This window comes from Pristis pectinata, chromosome 3, assembly GCF_009764475.1.
Source record: "Pristis pectinata isolate sPriPec2 chromosome 3, sPriPec2.1.pri, whole genome shotgun sequence".
NCBI classification, from domain to species: Eukaryota; Metazoa; Chordata; class Chondrichthyes; order Rhinopristiformes; family Pristidae; genus Pristis; species Pristis pectinata.
Genome location: NC_067407.1, coordinates 127,324,987 through 127,348,672, shown reverse-complemented (window position 1 = coordinate 127,348,672; position 23,686 = coordinate 127,324,987). Strand labels below are relative to the sequence as shown.

At 44.1% G+C, this 23,686-nt stretch overlaps 1 protein-coding gene across 1 annotated transcript in view; it reads right to left on the bottom strand.

The window, feature by feature from the left end:
- The window catches only part of ttc27 (tetratricopeptide repeat domain 27), a 175,542-nt gene that overhangs the window by 60,142 nt on the left and 91,714 nt on the right, over positions 1-23,686 (bottom strand). The window contains exons 10-11 of the mRNA XM_052011316.1: positions 22,456-22,569; positions 1,473-1,568 (exon numbers count right to left, since the gene is read on the bottom strand). Of these exons, the coding sequence (XP_051867276.1) occupies positions 1,473-1,568; positions 22,456-22,569 (210 nt within the window). The remainder of the gene's footprint in view (positions 1-1,472; positions 1,569-22,455; positions 22,570-23,686) is intronic.

Genomic DNA, 23,686 nt, shown 5'->3' with positions numbered 1-23,686 from the left:
ATAGTTCAGTCATTTCACACAGATATGAAAGGCGTCGTTCAGTTTGACGGCTCTTCTTCGGAGGCCTTCAACATCCGCAGCGGTGTGAAGCAGGGCTGTGTGCTTGCCCCCACCCTGTTCGGCATCTTCTTCGCAATCATGCTGAAGCACGCCTTTGGAACATCAACAGATGGTGTCTACCTCCACACCAGATTGGACGGGAAGCTGTTCAGTCTGTCCCGGCCAAGGGCAAAAACCAAGGTTCGCGAAGTACTCATCAGGGACATGTTGTTTGCAGACGACACGGCACTGGCAATACACTCTGAAGAGCAACTGCAAAGCCTCATGGACAGCTTCTTAAGAGCTTGCCAGGCTTTTAGGTTGACCATCAGCCCGAAGAAGACGAACGTTTTGGGTCAAAGTGTTGAGCACCCCTGCCCCCCCCCCCCCCATTACCATCAACAACTATGAGCTGGAGGTAGTTCACGAGTTCACATACCTTGGCTCCACCATCATAGATAGTCTCTCCCTAGACTCCGAGATCAACAGACGGTTCGGATGAGCAGCCTCAACATTTGCCAGGTTGGCAAAGTGAGTCTGGGAGAACAGAAAGCTGACAACACACACCAAGGTTGCAGTCTACAGGGCCTGCGTCCTCAGCACGCTGCTTTACGGCAGCGAGAGCTGGAGCCTCTACTCCAGACAGGAGCAGCGTCTTAATGCCTTCCACCTTCGTAGCCTGAGACGCATCCTGGACATCAAGTGGACTGACAGAGTCACCAACAACGAGGTCCTGACCCACACGCAGATACCCAGCCTCTTCACCCTGCTTCAACAACGCCATCTCCGCTGGCTGGGCCATGTACATTGCATGCCAGACGGGAGGATCCTGAAAGACCTGCTATACAGGGAGTTGGCCTCCAGCAAGAGAGAGCAAGGATGGCCCCATCTTCGCTTCAAAGATGTCTGCAAGAGAGACGTGAAGTCACTGAACATGAATGTCGAGAGGTGGGAAGAAATTGCAAGCGATCGCTCTCGCTGGAGGCTGGAACTACACAGAGGTCTAAAACAAGGAGAAGAGAAGCTGAGGCTAGCTGCTGAAGAAAAGTGCACTCGCCAGAAAAACAGCACCAAAGTAACACAGGAGGACAACGCCTTCAAGTGCAGTCACTGCAGCCGAGACTGTCACTCCCATGTAGGCCTCTACAGTCACAACAGACGCTGCTCTACCACTACCGACTGAAGCAAGACTCTTCATGCGCAGATCCATGGTCTCGCAAGACTAACGGATGCCACCACCATTACACTTAAAATAATTGCTTTTAAAATGTTAAAACACAAAACATATGCTGTCAGGGACAGGCAGACAGCTGGCAAATCTGGAAGGAGAAAAGCAATCCAGAAAAGTTTGTGAACTTCTGATCTAGTCTGTCACTTCTGCAATACTGGAGGTACTGTCTTTTGGAGATGGAAAAATAATTTCATGGACATACCTTAACAGCATAGTGTGGAGGCACTTGGCAACAGTAGAAGATCTTCAGCCGCTCCACCACGGACGTGGTCTTGCCTTCAAAATGATCTGCTAGAGCCTAAACAAGCAAAGTAAATAGAATTAATTCTGTAGCATTTCAACCACCTTCACAGTCTTCAAGCTGGCCTCAGCCAGGACAGTCATGTACACACTGAAACTGGTTTCATTGCCCCTGTATGAGGGAGAATACTGCCCTCAGTCTTTACCTAGTGGCCCTGAACAAACATGTATAAGTTTGAACACCAAGTGGACAGCACTGGACACATCCAGGTTTGAATAGCTCGTCATCACCAACCTTGAATAACAACTGCTAGGAAAGCACCAAAGGATGATCACAGCCCAAGGTTGATTCCTGGGATGGTGGTTTTGTCATACAAGAGATGAAGCAGACTTGGCCCATACTCTCTCAAGTTCAGAAGAATGAGATGATCTCACTAAAAACTACAGAATTCTTAAGGACTTAAGGTTAGTTGCTGAAATTATATTTCTCCTACCTGACCATTCAGAATCACAGGTCAGTCTCAAAATAAGAGATTGGCCATACAGAACAGAGATGAGAGAAAATTTCTTCACCCAGAGTACAATGAATCTTCACAATTCTCCACCCAAGAGGGCTGTGATATTATTAAATGTGTAGCCGAACGCGACGCATTCCCAAAAGGAAAACTTGGAGACGTTGTGGCTGAATCGGAGCACACTTTACTGTGTGAAGCAAAATCCGCACAAAGATACCCAAGAGCCTCTCTGGCGGACGTGATGTCAGGATCCCGCCGGAAGGCCCGCCCCGCGCGGCTGCCGATGGCGGTTTGTCCCATAATTACGGGCCACTACACCACCCAACCCCCCTCCCCTCCCCCCCCCGCCCCCAGAAGTGTCCATCGGGGGCATGGGACCCCCAGTCTGTGTGTCCCTCTTGGGTGGCCTGCCCCGTCGGCACGGTGAGGGTACCTTCACCGGCTGTTCAATGTCCAAATGCGCCGGTTTGAGGCAGTCCACTGTAAAAGTCTCTTCGCGGCCACCCACCTCCACGACACACATAGATCCATTGTGTCGGAGCACCCTGAAGGGTCCCTCATACGGCTTCTGCAGCGGTGACTTGTGCATGCCCCTGCGGATGAAAACGTACTCACAGTCGCAGAAGTCCTTAGGGATAAAGGACAGTGTAGTGCCATGTCTGGAGGTGGGAACCAGTGCCAGGGTCCCTACCTTATCCCGTAGCCTCGTCAGCACTTCCACCGGCGTCCCTGCTGGACCTTGGGCCTCTGGCACGAACTCGCCTGGGACCATCAGGGGAGTGCCGTAGACTCCGCTGAGGAGGTGCCCAGGTCCTCCTTGGGGGCTGTGCTAATGCCCAGTAAAAACCCAGGGGAGCTCGTCTGTCCAGTTGGGCCCCCTGAGCCGCGCCATCAGGGCTGTTTTGAGATGCCTGTGGAACTGCTCGACCAAACCGTTGGACTGGGGATGGTACACCGTGGTGTGATGTAACCGGGTGCCCAAGAGCTGCGCCAGTGATATCCACAGGCCTGACGTGAACTGTGCCCCTCTGTCGGAGGTGATGTCCACTGGGAGTCCGAGCCTGGCGATCCAGTTTGCGATGAGCGTCCTGGCGCAGGATTTAGTGGACGTGTCTGTTAGCGGCATGGCCTCCGGCCATCTGGTGAACCTGTCGACCATGGTAAAGATATACCTGGCGCCCCGGGAGATGGGCAGGGGGCCGACGACGTCCACGTGAATGTGCTGAAACCTCCCGAGCGTTGGCTGGAACTGCTGGAGGGGGGCCTTCACGTGCTGCTGGACTTTGGAGGTCTGGCAGTGTATGCAGGTCCTGGCCCAGTGTCCAACCTGCTTGCGCAAACCATGCCAAACAAATTTGTCCGCTACCAATTTGATAGATGCCCAGATGGACGGGTGGGCCAGGCCATGAAGCATGTCGAAAACCCGTTGCCTCCACGCTGCTGGTACCACAGGCTGGGGTTTGCCGAACCGCAGTTGGGCCGACGGGAACGTCCTCCAACTGGAGTCCCGAAACGGCGGTGCAGTAGGCCAGGATCTCTGTGTCCACCTGTTGCACCTGTGCCAGCGCCGTGTAGTTGGCCCCTGGGGCAGAGGTGGTCACTGAGTTGATGTGGGGGCGGGACAGCATGTCGGCGACCATGTTGTTCTTCCCTGCGATGTGGCGGACATCCATGGTGAACTCCGAAATAAAGGAGAGGTGTCTCTGCTGCCGAGCCGACCATGGGTCCGATACTTTTGCAAAGGCGAAGGTGAGGGGCTTGTGGTCTGTATATACGGTGAAATCCCTTCCTTCGAGGAAATACCGGAAGTGCCGGATAGCCAGGTAGAGCGCTAGCAACTCCATCAAAAGCGCTGTACTTCACCTCCAGTGGTCGCAGGTGCCGGCTGAGAAAGACGAGCAGTCACCACTGGCCCTCGACGAGCTGCTCCAGGACTCCGCCGACCGCCGTGTCAGAAGCGTCGACTGTGAGCACCGTGGGTACATCGACTCTCAGGTGTACCAGGAGGGTCGCCTTTGCTAATGCCTCTTTGGTCCGCTCGAAAGCCTCCGTGGACTCTGCATCCCATGCCACCTCCTTGGCCTTGCCAGCCATCAGACCGAACAAAGGCCTCATGATGCACACCACCGATGATAGAAATTTACCATCCCCACAAATTCTTGCAGGCCCTTGACCGTGCTGGATCTGGGGAACTGGCGGATGGCCTGGACTTTGTCCGGCAGAGGGGCAGTTCCGTGCTGGTTCACCCTGTGGCCCAAGAAGTCGATTTCCAGCAGCCCGAATTGGCACTTCGCCGGGTTGATTGCCAGTCTGTGGTCACTCAGGCGCTGGCAGAGTTGGTGCAAATGTGCCACGTACTCTTGGCGTGACTTGCTGGCCACCAGGATATCGTCTAGGTAGATGAAGACGAAATCCAGGCCTCACCCTACCGAGTCCATAAGCCTCTGGAAAGTCTGGGCGGCATTCTTGAGGCCAAAAGGCATCCTTAGGAATTCGAACAACCCGAAGGGGGTGATGAGGGCTGTCTTGGGCACATCGTTGGGGTGTACAGGGATCTGATGGTACTCCCAGACCAGGTCGATTTTCGAAAAGATGGCCGCCCCATGCAGGTTTGCCATGAAATCTTGGATGTGAGGCACTGGGTTTCGGTTGGCGGTTGTGGAGTCATTGAGTCTCCTGTAGTCCCCGCAGGGTCTCCACCCTCCTGCGGACTTGGGTACCATGTGTAGCGGAGATGCCCACGGGCTGTCCAAGCAACGGATGATCCCCATCTCCTCCATCTTCCAAAACTCCTCCTTGGTGAGGTGGAGCTTGTCGGGTGGGAGCCTACGGGCTCTGTGTGGGAATGTGGTGTTGCACGCCGTGCTTGAGACCAGTAGTGGAGAACTGCGGAGTGATGATGGAGGGGAAATCTGCCAGCACCCTGGCGAACTCATCGCCCAAAAGTGTGACTGAGTCCAGGTGGAGGGCCGGGAAGTGGGCTTCTCCGAGCTGGAAGGTCTGGAAAGTCTCGGTGTGGACCAAGCGCCAGCCCTTCAGGTCGACCAGGAGGCGGTTGGCCCATAGGAAATCCGCCCTTAGTAACGGCCGCGATACCGCTGCTACCGTGAAGGTCCAGGTGAAGGAGCTGGGTCCGAAACGCAGCGCGATGGTGCATGTGCCGTATGTTCGGATGGTGGTACCATTTGCGGCGGTGAGGTCGGGGCCTAGGGCTGCGTTACGGGTGTCCATGTTGGAGGGGGGAAGAATGCTGATTTCAGCCCCGGTATCCATCAGGAAATGTCGCCCGGAGTGTTGGTCCCAGAGGAATAGGAGGCTGTCTCGATGACCAGCCGTCGAAGCCACTAGCAACGGCCGGCCCCGGCGTTTCCCGGGAAGGCACATGGTGGGCGGCAGCGTCACGCGTTTGACCCCCATCTCTGATGGTAAAAGCACCATCGGTCCAAATGTTCATCCTTGTCCCCCGCGGGTCTCGGTGGCTTTGGTTGTGGGTTTTTGGCCTTGGGCTGCGCAGTTGTGGTTAGGTAGATGGAAGCCGCTCCCCACTGCTTACTGTGCCACAGAACGTCCGCCCTGGCTGCAAGTCTGCGCAAGTTGCTGAAATCCTCACCCGCGAGGAGGAGGCAAATGTCCTCCAGCAGTTGCTCGAGGAACAACTGCTCGAATAAAAGGCACGGCTTATGGCTATCCATAAGCGCCAGCATGTCGTACACCAGCTCGGATGGCTTGCAGTCACTCAGGTCATCCATGTGCAGAAGCCGTGCGACTCGTTCGCAGCGGGAGAGTCCAAAAGTACAGATTAGGAGCGCCTTGATGCTAGCGTACCTGTCCTCCGTTGGTGGCTGGTGCAGGAAGTCGATGATCCGGCCTGCCGTGTCTTGGTCGAGCGCGCTGACCATGTAGTGATACCGCGTGGCGCCGGCTGTAATGCCTCTGATGTTGAACTGGGCCTCAGCCTGCTCAAACCAGACGTGGGGCTGAGCGGCCCAGAAAGTTGGGAGCTTGAGCAAGACTGCGTTGTGCGAGTCGTTGGAATTCATGTCGCGGGTTCCAGATGCCGTCTGGAAGCGTTGGGGTCACCAAGTGTAGCCGAATGCAATGCGTTCCCGAAAGGAAAACTTGGAGACATTGTGTCTGAATCGGAGCACACTTTACTGTGTGAAGCAAAACGCGCGCGCACAAAGATACCCGAGAGCCTCTCCGGCGGATATGACGTCAGGATCCCGCTGGAAGGCCCGCCCCGCAGTTAGCTCGCGACACGCGGCCGCCGACGGCGGTTCGAGTCCCGTAAGTATGGGCCGCTACAAATGTTTAAAAAAAATCAAGAGCTAGTGCAGAAAAGTTACAATGAGGCAAAAGATCAGCTGCAATTTTATTGAATTGTAGGCACCAGGGGCTTTATGTCCTATTCCTGCTTCTAGTTATGAGGTTCCCTCGCACCTGCTTCAAGCTGCCAAAGTATACTGAATATAACCCATCCTTAAACTCTTGCAGAGATACAATAAGGGTACTTGATGTGGGGAATAAAATACTACACTGAGCAGTCTGGTCCACACTCATGGTGAAAGATATTGATGGCCGAATAAAGGGTTTGGTGAAGGGCCACCGATGGATACCCTGTATTAAAACACTTCATTTTTGTTGCATCATATTTACTAGGTCTCTCCTCTAAAAAAAAATCAATGGCAACTTGTGCATTTAGGAAATGCTTTAGTTTTCACAATTTCATTGGATTTCACAAAATCCAACAGCCTCTCAAGTACGTCAGGTTTTTGGCTCCACCGACAGCTACAAGCACATTCCCAATTTGTGCTCTGCTCTTTACTCTTCCATCTCTCTTCTTTCTCACTCTTGGGTTATTTCACTTTGATTTCTCTCTATTCCATTTCAGTTCTTTCCTGCTCAATTATTTTTAGCCTTCCTTCATTGCTACCACCCCTCTCTCTTTCTCCACAATAACCTTGTCTTTCTCACTCGCTTTCATGCACTTCTTACTTAACAGCTGCTTTGCTGTCAATTTATTCTCCTCTCATCTTTATTTGCTTCATCTTATTCTCACTGGTGTCCTTAACTCTTGTTTGTCACTGCAAAACCAAAACCGTTGAAATGGAAAGACCTGGTATTGCGAGGGATTGGGCCAGAATGTTGAAGCAGTAAGCAGTGGGCTGCAATGTACGTGACAATAAATGCTTTTGCAGACCTACTGTGCTTTGAGGCAAGTTACAGATAACAAAATATCAATGAGGACTCTTAGGTCATTCCCACTTGGAAAGGCCTTGCATGCATGCCTGGAAAGCCTTCCACTCCTGCCTGGATGAGCCTTGCTTTCCGCCCCAAATAAGTGTCCTGCACTCAGCTTGGCCTGCCCGTGTCTGGGTGCATGAGGCTTATGTACTCATACTCAGATACATCAACTGGACAAGTCCCATCCTCCTACATGGGAGAAGCCATACTCCTTGACAGACCTTATGTCTGGGTCCTTGCCATCTCCAAGCCCAAACCTGGACAGACCTTGTGCAATCCAGGTCCGTTTATTGCATAGTTATTCACTAGACTGCTTAAAATCATAAATCATTTTTCTGCACTTTCTACTTGCTTCTAAACATTGTAGAAGGACTGTTTCACAATAAGTGCCTACAAGCATCTGCAGAAATGCAGAACGATAAAACCATAGATATGGCAATAAACTACGAAACCAGACCTTAACTACAAAATCTTTTATAGTCTGAGGCAGTCATGAAAAAAATAACCCACCAGGAAACACGGTAAAACAATTGAAAGCAAAACCCGCCATATCAATCAAATTCTCTGTTGAAGACTCTTAAGCTCCTTTCTTCAACACAACTAGAATGGAGTGTAAATTTCTGAACAATCTTTTTGGAAGCTCATCTTACTGAACAGCCAAAGAAAGAGCATTTCAATTCTTATAGAAAACAAAGTATTGTAGTTATTTTAGTTTAGTAACTGAAAATAAGTCAGCATATTCCCTCTTTTGAAGTCACAAAAGAATATTTTTCTTCAAAAATGGAAGATAGAGAGGCATTTCCTGCTTTGACATTGATAACTTGACCACTCCCAAAGGACAGAAGCCAGAGACAAAGCAGGTGCAATTTTACAGAAATATCCCCTAATAATTTGCCTTGGGATGTGCCTAATTAGACCCTTATGGATGGACTCCACAACTTTAAGGTTTAGAACAGCTTCAACAGAGCTCCATTTTAGTTGCTGGTCATCACAACAATGGCCCAGACTTTTCATGAGCAACAGCAGGGGAGATCAGCAAATATTTGAACAAAAAGGTAGACATAACAAAAGATTTGAACAGCCTCAAGTAATCTCCAGCTTTAGGCATTAAGTGCAAATTATGGCTGGATTATTTCAATTATCTGGTAATGAAGAGCCTGATTGCTTGTGCCACAATTTTGGCAAAAGATAGTTTAAAAATAATCAACAAAGCAATTTCTGGATATTCATCTATCTTACTATTCCAAGTTAACAGAAAAAGAACTCTCACCTAAATCCTGCTGGATATGAAAAAAAAAGTTAACATCAAATGAAGACTACCAAAGTAAACTGAGCAGGATGGTCAAAAGATGGACAGACCAGTAGTGGGAAAATGGAAATCTGTAAGAACCTAAAATAAAGATATTACTTCAAAATGAACTGAAGAAAAAGAGGCATTAAAAAAATCTTATGGATAGACAAATGTTAACAACACAAGAGATCATCAAGCTTAATAGGAGTGAAATAGAGAAGTGATAGGAAGGCTAGAAGGCAATCTGGGAAAAATTTGCATATAATATAAAAATAATAAAGATTCTTATTTGAACATAAGGAATAGATAAAGGAAATGGAGTGGATTAAGTATATATGGATTTTCAGATTATGGTTGTTCCAATGTCAGACTTAAAGGACTGTTAACAAAATACAGAGGTTTGGTATACAATGAAACAGCAGTTCAGAGGAAAGTTGATTTTTGACAGAAAACATATAGAACATTGCTCAGAACAAAATTAAATTGGGGTCAATTCTAGATCCATTTTTCTTCATAATTAACACAAAAGATACAATCATGAAATCTGTCCCAAATGTAGATTTGACAAGCTGAGGAGGACTATATAGGGCTTCAGTAAGAGATCCACAATTTAGAAGTATAGGCAAGGAAGTAAAAATGAGAATTTACCATGGATATAATAGTTGGGAAAATAAATATGGAATTGGGGAAACAATGATTGGGAAAATGAGCATGATTACGGATGAATAATAAAATGCCGGAGTTCAAATAAATAACTCCCTGAATGTAGGCAGAGAGGACCATAAGCTTGGGAAACGAAACACCAATTCCAATGAGACCATATTCACGAAGATTCGCCAAGATGAAACTAAGGATAGGAAAAGACAGTTAACGTCAGAGACCTGACGTACAACAATTATTTTCACTGTCAAGAGAGCCAAAAGGAGATTTAACAGATTAAAATATGAGGGGTTTTGACAGTGTAGTGCCTACTTCCTCCAGTTCAGCAGCCTGCAATGAGAAGTCATCAACATATCCTGCGATTAAGAAAGTGAGAGGTTGCAGTATTTTTTTTTTACAAAGAGGATTGTTGGATATTTGACACTTGAAATGATTAAAGCAGAGTTTATTGCTTTAAGCCGAGACTGGCTAAATATTAGAAACAGAAAAAGAAATGGCATCAAGGCGGCGGCAGGGCAATAGGATTAATTTAATATTTAATACACCAAGCAGGATAGAGAATGTGAGTCTTCAACTTGAGTAAAATGATTCAGGGAGGCTGTGGAGTATACTTACCATTGTCAGGTAGTAATTCTTTATGAAAGGTCATCAACAGCTGGAGCCGGTTGCCAGGAAGGGTTGGTTGAAGCTAGGACATTTGCCCAAAACTGCTCACAATACTCCAAATGTGGTCTGACCAACATCTTATAAAGCCTCAGCATTACATCCTTGCCTTTATATTCTAGTCCTCTTGAAATGAATGCTAACATTGCATTTACCTTCCTTACTACCAACTCAACCTGCAAGTTAACTTTTAGGGAATCCTGCACTAGGACTCCCAAGTCCCTTTGCACCTCCGATTTCTGAATTCACTCCCCGTTTAGAAAATAGTCTATGCTCTCATTCCTTCTACCAAAGTGCATGACCATACATTTCCCTACACTGTATTCCATCTGCCACTTCTTTGCCCATTATCCCAACCTGTCCAAGTCCTTCTGCAGACTCCTTGCTTCTTCAACACTACCTGCCCCTCCACCTATCTTTGTATCATCCACAAATCTGGCCACAAATCCATCAATTTTATCATCCAGATCATTAACATATAATGTGAAAAGTAGCGGACCCAACACCAAACCCTGAGGAACACCACTAGTCACCGGCAGCCAACCAGAAAAGACCTCTTTATTCCCACTCTTTGCCTTCTGTCAGTCAAAGCCAATCTTCTATCCAAGCTAGTATCTTTCCTGTAATACCATGGGCTCCTATCTTGTTTAGCAGTCTCATGTGTGGCACCTTGTCAAAGACCTTCTGAAAATCCAAGTAAACAACATTCACTGAGTCTCCTTTGTCTATCCTGCTTGTTACTTCCTCAAAGAATTCCAACAGATTTGTCAAGCAAGATCTCCCCTTAAGGAAACCATACTGACTTCAGCCTATTTTATCATATGCTTCCAAGCACCCCGAAACCTCATCCTTAATAATGGACTCTAAAATCTTATCAACCACTGAAGTCAGGCTAAGTGGCCTATAATTTCCTGTCTTTTGCCTCCCTCCCTTCACAAAGAGTGGAGTGACATTTGCGATTTTCCAGTCCCCCGGAACCATTTCTGACTCTAGTGATTCTTGAAAGATTCTTGGGACTAGCAGAATAATGTTTCGGCACAGACTAGAAGGGCCGAATGGCCTGTTTTCTGTGCTGTAGTTTTCTATGGTTCTATCACTACTAATGCCTCCATAATCTCTTCAACTACCTCTTTCAGAACCCTGGGGTGTAGTCCATCCGGTCCAGTGATTTATCTACCTTCAGACCTTTCAGCTTACCAAGTACCTTCCCCTTAGCAATAGCGACTACACTCACCTCTGCCTCTGACTTTCTCAAATTTCTGGCATGTTGCTGGTATCTTCCTCAGTGAAGACTGACGCAAAATACTTACTCAGTTCATCCACAGTTTCTTTGTTCCCCATTACTATCTCTCCAGTGTCATTTTCCAGCAGTCCGATGTCCACTCTTGCCTTTTACTCTTTATATATCTGAAAAAACTTTTGGTATCCCGTTTTTATATTATTGGCTAGCTTACCTTCATAGTTTATCTTTTCTCCCCTTCTTGCCTTTCTCGTTGCCTTCTGTTGGTTTTTAAAAACTTCCCAATCCTCTAGCTTCCTGCTAATTTTTGCAATATTATATGTCCTTTCTTTTGCTTTTATGCTGTCTTTGACTTTCTTTGTTAGCCATGGTTGCCTCATCCTCCCTTTAGAATGCTGCTTCTTCTTTGGGATGAAAGGATCCTGCATCTTCGGAATTACTCCCAGAAACTCCTGCCATTGCTGCTCTACTGTCATGCTGATGGGGTCCCCTTCCAATCAACTGTGACCAGTTCCTCTCTCATGTATCTGTAGTTACCTTTACTCAACTGTTATACCAATTTTTAGCCTCTCCCTCTCAAACTGCAGGGTGAATTCTATCATATTATGATCACTGCCTCCTAAGGGATCCTTTACCTTAAGCTCCCTAATCAAGTCTGGTTAATTACACAACACCAAATCCAGAATTGCCTTTTTCCTAGAGGGCTCGACCACAAGCTGCTCTAAGCAGCCATCTCGTAGGAATTCTACAAATTCCTTCCCTTGGGATCCAGTGCCAACCTGATTTTCCCAGTCTACCTGCATATTGAAGTCCCCTACAACCACTTTTCTCACATGCCTTTTCTATCTCCTGCATCAGCTTTGACTACTGCTTTGCCTCCACATATGCCGCTCGACCCACTGAGTTCCCCCACCAGTTTGTTTTGCTGTGTACTATGGCTATCTGGAGTATGGTGCCTCAAAGGATGGCGGAAGCAAGTTTGTTAAATAACTTTCAAAAGGTAACTGAAAAAAATTACAAAGTTGTGCAGAAATGGCAGGACCACAGGATTATTTGGATAGCTCTTTCAGAGCAAGTACTGACATGACTGGACCAAAAGGCCTTCTTCTGTGCGGCTTCGCTCTATAATTCTATTCTGGACAAAGTGTTTTTTTGTATCCAGCTGAAAGAAAATTTGTAAACTTGTTTGAACTCAAAGGTGAAGACCACTACATGGACATGCTTACATGGAGTATTTGAAGATGATAAATAAACTGCTACCAATTTTGGAGTGAAAGAATGCAGCTAAGACTGTGAAAGCAGCAGCGTACTGCAGTTGTTATGAGTCGATTCCCACTGTCTCAACACTTCCATGGAGCCTACAGCTGAGACAGTAATGAGCTGCCAGCATGGCTGTCTACTATTTTAACAGCCATGAGCTGGTATGTTGCAAAACACTGTTAGAAATCCACAGACGCTTGACTTCAGAGGCCAATAAAATTAAATGCTTCCTGTGACTATGACCCTGACTTGTAACAATAAACAACCTGCAGCATGATTTATTTTGTTTTCAATTATCCTCACAAAGGTGCTGAAACACAAAATATGTTTCTTGCACAAAAGTTACTTCAAAAGATTAAAGAAGAACTGAAAATAAATAAAATATTCATATTGCTCCTAGAACGTTTTCTAAACATTTGTTTATGGGTGCATTTTTAATTACCCCTCTCCAACATTGTACTAAGCTCTGGTTGTGCAGAAAATTGAGTGTGTCCTCTGACTGCTGCCATCACAGTGAACAAGGCAAGTGGGCAGAACAAACAAAATTTTTTTCCCATCGTAACCATCAACTCACCTTGACCAATGACCACGTGAATACTCTACATCTGCAGGGGCATCTCCCACTGCACCAGTTTTATAATCTTTCTGTCACCTTATCCGTCTCTTTCAGAATTTTCTTCATTTCCCATACTTTTCTATTAAACATTCTTTTACATAAAAGGCAGATTCCATTTGCAGTTTTATGTCTTTTTGAATCTAATGTTCTATTTTTGAAGATTTTTGTAAAATCTGAAGCTTGATGCATTTCTATTCCATTGAGTATTTTATAATTTGCATACTCTGTTCCAGCATTACAAAGTGTCATTCATTCACCCTTCTAATCTATGTTCCTCTGCAGTCCATCTAATCCTTTCCTATCCATGTACCTGTATCCATGTCTTTTAAACATTGTAATTCTACCTGTCTCTACCACTTCCCCTGGCAGCTCATTCCATATACCCACCACCCTCTGTGTGCAAAAGCTTGTCCATCAGTCCCCTTTAAATCTTTCCTCTCTCACCTTATGCCTATGCCCTCAAGTTTTAGAATCCACCACCCTGGGAAAAAGACTGTGACCATCCACCTTATCTATGCCCCTCGTGATTTAAAAAACCTCCATAAGGTCACCCCTCGGCCTTCCTTGTTCCAGGGAAAACAGGCTCAGCCTATCCAGTCTCTGCTTATAACTCAAGCCCTCCAGTCCTGGTAACGTCCTTGTGAATCTTTCCTGCACCCTCTCTAGCTTAATCATATCCTTCCTATAGGATGGCTACCAGAACTGCACACATTATTCCATGCGTTCTCACCAACATCTTGCACAGATGTAAAATGACATCCACACCTGTCTAATGGTGTTGCCACTTTCAGGGAACTATATACTTATACTCCTAGGTCTCTCTGTTCTACAACACTCCCCAGGGCCCTGTCATTTGCTAGGTCCTGCCCTGGTTTAACTTCCCAAAATGCATCACTTTGCAATTGTCCGAGTTAAATTCCATCTGCCAGACCTTTGCCCATTACCACAGTTCATCTGGATCCTGTTGTAACCTTATACAACCTTCTTCACTGCTCACTCCACCACCAATTTCAGTGCCATCTGCAAACTTACTAATCATGCCACCTACATTCTCATCCAAATCATTAATATATATGATGAACAGGGGAACCAGCACGGATCCCTGCAGCACACCACTGGTCACAGGCCTCCAGTCTGAAAAACAACTCTCCAATATCACCCTTTGACTCCCACCACCAGGCCAATTTCATACCCAATTGGCTAGCTCAGCCTGGATCCCATGTGATCTAACCTTCAGGACCAGCCTACCAATGTGAGACCTTGTCAAAGGCCTTGCTAAAGTATACATAGACAATGTCTACTCTCCTGCTCTCATCAATCCTCTTGGTAACCTCTTCAAAAAAGCTGAATCAAACTCACGAGAACATGATTTCCCATGCACAAAGCCATGCTAACTATCCATAATCAGTCCTTGCCTTTCCAAATGCAGATAGATCCTGTCTCTTAGAATTCAAACTCTTCCCCCCACCCCACCCCCAACTATCTTTCCCACCACTCACTGGCCTGTAGATCCCTGACTTGTACCTTATCCCCCTATTCTTCTTCAATTTCAAGTTCCATCATTTGGTGACATCAACAAATAACACAGTGTACACATCAATAAATAACACAGCGTAATAACACAGAGTGGAAACAATGTAGTTACTCCTTATCTATATTTCCATTACCCTCTATTCCTTGCTACTACTTCAACCTTTTATTTAACTCATTGGCTTTAAACTGTCTGATGTGCCACATTATCAAACACTTCAAATCACCTTGTCAAACTTCTCAATTTCTTCAGTGTAACTGGTTAAATTAGATCAGCACAACTAACCTACTCTTTGCAAAATTAATGGTTTTTGCTGATTTTCACATAATTTTCTAATGGCTCTTCAATTATACTTACAATCACTGTTGCTTGTAATCTTGAAATGTTTCCTAGTATCGTGAAGAAAAAGTTTATTTCCTGACTCATTCTTTCTTCAAATATCTTCATTTAATCTATTAATATTTTCCATAGAAGTTTGGTAAATTCTATTAGTTCCTCTGCTATTTCAGAAACACAGACAATCTTATGTCTGCAAAAGAACCTTGCCAGGTCACATGGGATGTGTGTGTGATATCCAAATCTGAATAAGGCAAGGAGATAAACACTGAATCACTGTAAGAAATCACAGAATCGTAAGCCCATTCAAGGATGAGTTGTATGATGTAACTTGACAGTATCTTTGATGTGCATTCCCTGTCTAAACTGGAATTGTTAAATATACCACTTGTGCTGAGCAAAACAGCCAAAATAACAAGATGTGATTTTGTACTGAACAGAGCAATAGTGACTACATCACTGGTTTTGCAACTCTATGGTCTGAAGCTGACAAAAGGAATGGAATTAAGGGGAGAGAAGGACTGTCATCCCCACCTCTAAACCTCACTCTGGTGGAAAAGGCCCCTGAGAATTCACAGCCTAAGAACAGCTGGATGGATGTGATATTAGACCCTCCATCTTGTCTAAGCAGCTGCTCGGATTTCAACTGGAGTGTTACAGCTGCCCTCATTCAGCACCCATTAGATGCTAGGCTCCTTATTCATTTTCAGTCATTTTTTTTCTAAGCAAACTCTTGTTAATAAATCCAAACAATAACACTTTGTGATAGTATGTGGATTTGTATGTGAATTACAATTCTGCAGATGCTCTTCAAGTTCAAGTAAAGGAAAGCACATTTTCCCATGAAGTGGCTGCTGCTTTCCTAGAAATGACCTTAATGCAAGCCCATGGTTTCCTCTGTATAAGGTGATAACAATGCAGAATATGTACCCGTACCCACTTAGCCAGTCTCCGTTTTGGATTAGACGATCCCATGGTATGCAACAAAGCCCCAAGGGACACAATTAATTGCCTAGCTATGGGGAGAAAAAAAATCAATTTTTTTCTCTGAATGTGTTGCAAGTCACTTTTGCCATTCACATCACAGAATCTACATTCCACTGCAGTAGTATACAGAATGGAACTAAAAGGAAGGAATAGTAATTTCCTGCACAAGATGAAATTCTGATTACTCTAGAAAGAAACTGCTGTTGAGGAGTTAACACTGTCCTACCCACATTCCAGACTGAATTGTGACTGAAGTATGGTTCAGCAATCAGTAACATTTTAGGTTTATTCACTCTCTTGACTGAAATTAAAAGGGCAAGTGTTGCAATCCTAAACTATGAATTTCAGTTCACTGAAATTAAAGAGGGCAAAAGGAAGATCAAATCTAATAACAACCGGACTTCAACACAAATTGCATAAAGCATAAGACCAGAGTATCTGATTAAGGCAGGTAGCCAATCTATGCATATGCTGCTCCACAAAGAGCAACATAGTTAAAGTGACAAGACAATCTGGCTTGGTGATGGTGGTTAGGGGATGAAACCTGGCCAAGCTATAAGGAAAACTCCTGAAGAGGGAGCAGAGGAGATTCACCTATCTGTTGCCTGGGATGGAGCATTTAAGTTATGGGGAGATATTAGATGTTTCCCCTCGAGCGGAGGAGGTCAAAAAGGGACCTGATTGATATACGAGAGGTATAAATAGGGTAGGCTGCAGGAAACTTTTCCCCATATCAGAGGTAGTTAAAACTAGAGGACACAGATTTAGGGCAAGGGGTAAGAATTTTAAAGGGGATCTGAGGGGGGACCGTTCTCACCCAGTATATCTGAAATACACTGCGTGAGAGAATGGTGGAAGCAGAGTTGCTGAGAACATTTAAAAAGTGTCAAGATGAACATTTTGAATTGCCTAAGCATAAGAGGCTGTGGGCCAAGTATTGAGTTTAATATGGATAGGTGTCCACTGGCCGGCATGGACGTGGTGGGCCAAATGGCCTGTTTCCATGCCACATGACTTTCCAATGCAAAGCACGAAGGAATCTTTAACATTCACTGCAGAAGAGAAGACATGTCACTGGTTTAAGATATTTTAAGGACAGCATCTCCAACAGCGGTGTGATCTCTGTAAACTCAAAGATATCTTGAAGTGTCTGAAATGAGGTTTAAATCAACTTCCTGACTCTGAATGCTCTCATTGAACCAACTCAAACTTGATTAGCTCCCTAAACAGTCGCCAATTCCTCTTTTCCCCCACAGATCCTGCTCGACCTGCTGAGTTCCTCCAACAGATTGTCCGTTGCTCCAGATTCCAGCAACACAAGCCTCATGTGTCTCCAATAGATTGGTTGGTCTTGGCAGATTAAGCAACTACAGTGGTGGTAGCACAGTGTTTAAGTGACTTGACTAGTAATTCAAAGACCTGCACTAGCAACCCAGAGACCCATTTAATGGAAGCTATGGACTTTAAATTCAAATAAGAATCCATAATTTTAAAAAAATGATTAGTAATGACAACTTCAAAATAATTAAATTGTTGCAAAAACCCAAATGGTTCCTTACCTAGCCTGGCTTATATCCAGACCTACCAATATAGTGACTGAAGCGGCCTTGCAAACCACTCAAACCATGGGGAACTAAGGATGGATCCTTTATCATCTAAATTCTGACAAAGGATGGCAGATCCTAAACATTAACTGTTTTTTCCCCCACAGATGCTGACTGACCTGATGAGATTTCCCTGCATTTTCTATTTTTTATTTCAGATCTCCAGCATCAGCCATTTTTTGTCTTAACTTCTTTGGAACTATGAATACCTTCCAAAAGTTAAAATCTGAAACCTACTTAAACATCATGCATTACCTATTTGTACTATTACTGTGCTCACCAAGATCCCTAAATCTCCTGATTTTGAAAATCATTTATCCAATGCACACCTTCACCTTACGCCTTCCCTTTACAATATGTTTAATTGTGCCAAAAGCCAGTTCAAATTTTTACTTATCATAGTAGATTTATAATAGGTTAGCAAATACCAATATGTAACTATCAAAACATACAGTACCAGCTGTACATAGCGAAGACAAACTGCATGAAGGAATGGTATAATGAAGAAGTTGGGCAAGACATCTGGGGATTGTCCTTTGCCATGCGCATTAGCTACAATTCCCCCTCCCCTCATGAGACTCTTCAGGAAAAGAACTCGTGTTCTTACAAGCAGTCCTATATAAATTAATTTCTGAAGTCACTGGCAACCTTAAATCTGCAGATGGTATAAATTGTCATTTCCAGCTTTCCATTTTGCCTTTCCTGATAGTAAAACAAACATGCCAGTCTGGATACTTGCAGAACCTAATGAAATGGTACAGGATGAAGTAGCAGACAATAAGTGAATCTGAATGGGACATTACATCCTCTGTGGCTGAAAGTCTGTCTTACTTAAGATGTTCAGCAACACTGAGACATGACCACAATGCATGTATGTAGTTGTCACGAAAACCTGGTCAATAATCACTTGGGTATGTAAGTATTCTATATAAATACAAGTTGACAAGACATTTCACTAAAGAAGGAGCTTGTGTCACTTTGGTTTCCAATTCAATAGCAATATTTGTACTATGGGAATAACTGCTATAGCTTCAGCATCCAGTGATTATAGAACATTATATTTTTTCATCACTAATTTATTTCAACTTCATACTACCAAAGAAAGCTAACTCAGTAGTATAAGAGGGTCTACATGAAACAACTGCAGGTCCGGGAAATGATCACAATCTACAAGTATTCATGCTATTTGCTGATTGAAAATATTTCTAGACCACAAAACTTGTTATATGGTCCAAGGTATATTTTTCCAAAAAGTCAAGTGGAAGTCTGCAATGCCACAATTTTTATTTTATTTGTAAAAACTGCCTTTTGTCCCTTCAGGATAAATATCCTGTATCATTTAATTATTAAAATATTCTCCAACTGTTAATTCTGGGGACTAGTATCTTTTTTATTCCAGTAGATCACATATTAAATCAGAAGACAACCAGAAGCTGCATGCATGTTATCAAGATTCTCCTCCTTTTGCTTTTCATTCCCCCACCACTGCTGTGGAAAAGTAGTTTCACCTTTAGCAGACATGGTTGAGTTCAGATTCGCAAAAGAAAATAATAATCATCCTATTCCCCATCACCACCACGCATTTCTTTCCATAGGTATTGTGAATGTGCTGTGCAAAAATTTCCTGCTTAAGCAGTCAGAAATCCAGGATGAGTGGTGACTCAGTTGTATAATATTTTGCACAATTCTTGTTCAGTTTTACCAATTTCATGAATTCAGAAATGAAAATTACACAAAATTTTGTTTTTTTAAAAGTGTTTATTGCAAGAATTGCATTGCTTAAAAAATTCTGCAGAATAGACAGATGTCAGCATAGAAACTTATTATTCACCCATGCTGTCAAATATGTTCTTTTCTTTCTTTTGCCTACTTATCAACCTTCCTCTGACACACATCTGGAAAAATTAGAACACCTTTCAAGACCTACTATTTTATCATTTCAAAGCAGGAGGGATTTAAGAAGCTGATTGGTAGTGTCTACATGGTTGCTACCCCAAGAAGGCAACAACCATCATCAAAGATCTCCACCAACCGGGCCTTGCCATCTTCTTGCAGCTACCATTGGGCCTGAAGTCCCACACCACCAGGTTCAAGAACAGCTTGAACCAGCTGGCACAACCCTAATCACTACAAAATAGCAACACTGTGACCACTTTGATCACTTTGCACTAAAATTGACTTTTTTTTTGTTCTGATTGTGTTCCTCTTGTAAAAATTGTGTAATTTATGTCTTCTTGTGAATGCTGCTTATATGGTGCTATGTGCCTGTGATGCTGCTGCAAGCAAGTTTTTCTTTGCACCTGTGCACAATAAACTCAAATTTGACCTTTTTTTTGCATGGTGATAGTAATTATGAAGGTAATTACTATTCCTGCTGGACAACGAAACATTTTTCCAAGTCTAGCAACCTGTTAGTATCAGGGATTCCCAGATCAACTACCGGTAATCCCAAATTAAAGCTGAAAATGTGATTTAATTGGTAGAACAAAAAAATAGCAAAGAGGAACAATAAGTTACAAAATGAACAAGCAATTACGTATATTCTGGAGAAGAAAAAAAATGCAGAGGAAAAGAGCAGAGGAATGGGATCAATTGGGTAGCCCTTTCAAAGTGATTGTGTGCTGGAAAGGTCTCCATCAATGCTGTAATGATGAAATTCCACCACTTGAAGGAAAAAGTGCTTCCCCTCCAACACTAATATGCCATTCCATCCTTGCAGCTCTGATTAAGATTGATGGTTCAGCACCATATTAAGGACTGCATAATGCCGAGTTTTAATGCAGTTTAGTACAGGGTCACTTTCTGCCAGGAGTTGAATTGAGATGCCCAAAATAATTTCACATAAATCCTCAATGTTTGTTGTAAAATAGTTTCATCTCATCAGACCAGATTGGAAAACTGGGTTCTACAACAGTATTAATGACAAGGTCCCACACAATCGGTTAATCAAGAAAGTTCGGATGCATGGGATCAGTGGAGAATTGGCTGTGTGGACCCAGAACTGAGTTGGCTGTGTGGATCCAGAACTGGCTTGCCTGTAGAAGACAAAGGGTGGTGGTTGAAGGGACTCATTCGGGCTGGAGGCCTGTGAGTAGTGGTGTGCCGCAGGGATCTGTGCTGGGACCTCTGCTGTTCGTGATATACATAAATGACCTGGATGAGTATGTTGATAGATGGGTTAGTAAGTTTGCAGACAATACCAAGATTGGTGGACTTGTGAATAGTGTAGAAGACATGTGACGGATACAGCGTGATATAGATCAGTTGCAGATGTGGGCAGAGAAATGGCAGGTGGAGTTTAACCTGGATAAATGTGATGTGTTGCACCTTAGTAGGACTAATGCCAGGAGGCAGTACACTATTAAGGGCAAGACCCTTAATAGTGTTGAAGAGCAGAGAGACCTTGGGGTGCAAGTCCATGACTCATTGAAAGTGGCTACACAGGTAGACAGGGTGGTTAAGAAGGCTTATGGAATGCTTCCATTTATTAATCGGGGTATTGAGTATAGGAGTCAAGAAGTTATGATGCATCTCTATCGAACTCTGGTTAGGCCGCATTTAGAGTATCGTGTGCAATTCTGGTCACCTCACTATGGGAAGGATGTTGAGAATTCAGAGAGGGTGCAGAGGAGGTTTACTAGGATGCTGCCTGGATTAGAGGGCATGTGCTATCAGGAGAGACAAACTTGGGCTCTTTTCTCTGGAGCGGCGGAGGCTGAGGGCTGATCTGTTGGAAGTGTATAAAATTATGAGGGGCATAGATAGGGTGGACAAGTAATATCTTTTTCCCATTACTGAGCGATCCAATACCAGAGGGCATGCATTTAAAGTGAGAGGGGGTAGGTTCAGAACAGACGTGAGGGGTACGTTTTTTACTGAGAGGGTGGTGGATGCCTGGAATGCGTTGCCTGATAGGGTGGTGGAGGCAAATTCATTGGGGGCTTTTAAGAGGGGCTTGGATGGGCACATGAATGAGAGGAAAATAGAGGGATATGGGTATTCTGTAGGTAGGAAGGAATAGCTATGTCGGCACAATATTGTGGGCCGAAGGGCCTGTTCTGTGCTGTACTGTTCTATGTTCTAATATAAACAATTGCTGGCCAAGGCACTGGAGAGCAAGTTTGCTCGACATTTAATAATGCAAGAGGATTCTTGACATCCATCTCAAGTACTGCAACCTGTAGAGGGTATTCAAGTTTAACAATGCAGCACTGCATTGAAATGTCAGCTGAGATTATGGGCTGTTCTTGGGAGAGGCTCAGATCATTGAACTTGCACAGAGGTTTACAGAGTTCCCTAATGAGCACTAACTCCACTTCCCTGAGTGCCATGATCAGCAAATTATTTTTCAACTAACATCATTAAAAGCGGAGTATCTGGTAATTTGTCTCTCAACAGTGTGCAGGTTGTCTGCCACACTTACCTAAGTTACAATGATTCACAGACATTTTCAATGGCTGTATGACATACAGAGGTGATGAAAGATGTACAAATTCTTCTGCTTTGCTGGTATATTACTTTCTCTATGATAAGCTTCTAATGGCAGCGGTAGTGACATATCCTCCCATTAGATTTTAACCTCCAAAATCCTGATTCCAGATATTAAACATCATTTGAATGGCACAAATGAACTTAAGCTCATCAAAGAAAACTTGCTGAATTTTGCTTTTGGATCCACATTAGCTATTTAAGTTTCAGTGAGCATCAAGCACTCTGGAAAATAATGAGATCAAAAGGTTTCATGTGGGTGCCATAAAGAGATATGGTGACTCTTAGAAGCAGGATGTCATTGTGCTCGTAGCACAGATCCTCCATAGGATTTATAACTCCAGATCACTACTGAGGATGCTACTTAGTATAAATTGATCACTTTAACTACTTGACCACTTCCCCTCCCCTTATGACAGACAAAAGCTGGTATATCTTACATCCTTATTCCTCATATGCAGTACACAAAACTGCTAAACATTTGTAAACACAGTACAAGTGGGGTCCTACCTGTGTCTGCATCATTGCACGCTCAATCCGCCGAGAATTACTTTTCTCCAGTTTTGTCCTCATCATTAGAGTGGTTACCTGAACAGCCCAAAACTTTGGTTGCGACAATATATACTGAAACGTAAAGAAGTAAAATTTATGCAATAAATATTTTAAAAATGAAGCATTTGAAATTAAACTTTGATAAATAAAATGTTACATAAGTAAACATACACAAGATTTTTTGTGTGTTTAGTGCATATTCTGAAAACAGAATATTTAATTCCGATTCCAGCAGTAAATTTAAATGGTTATTCCCTGCAATAAGTTGGTTGTCATTCAATTAGCTTGCAAATAAAGTTGTTAAAAATAGATTCAACATTCAGCGATTACTTTCATGGCACGGTAGTATAGCAGTTAGCATAACGCTATTACAGCGCCAGCGACCCGGGTTCAATTCTGGCCACTGTCTGTAAGGAGTTTGTACGTTCTCCCCACGTCTGCGTGGGTTTCCTCCGGGTGCTCCGGTTTCCTCCCACATTCCAAAAACGTACGGGTTAGGAAGTTGTGGGCATGCTGTGTCGGCGCCGGAAGCATGGCAACACTTGCGGGCTGCCCCCAGAACACTCTACGCAAAAAGGTGTTTTTCACTGTGTTTCGATGTACAAGTGACTAATAAAGATATCTTATCCTTAAGTTTCCCCTCTCCACTAATTCTGGTTTCTTGCTTATCCCCAAATGTAATTGCTTCAGCACTGGCAGTCAAGCCTTCAGTGGTACTGAACTCTGGAATTACTTCCCAAAACTTCTCCACCTCTCTATCCTCTTTAACATACTCCTTAAACCTTTGATGTAGCCTTTAGTCACCTGCCTTTATACCTCCTTATGTGGCTCACGTTCACATTAGCTCTGTTTGATGCTGTCTGTGGGTAGCCCCATGAGGCATTTCTGCTCCATTAAAGATATTATGGAAATGGAGATCAGTTGATGTTGCTTGTGAAATGGAAGCAATCTTTCAAAGCTTTGCTAAACTTAGTATCTAGCAAGTCAAGAGAGAATAATAAGGTGCAACATTGGTTCCTTGCATAGAGGGATTACACGTTTAAAAACCCAACTCCTTGTAACTGTATTTTATCTACAACTAAAGTAGTTAAACTCCAATAATCCTCTATCCGACTATTCAGAACCCCCAGTGGTTTAGCATCTGGCTCACTGGGTGCTGATTCCCATGTTCCCCTCCACTCACTAGGAC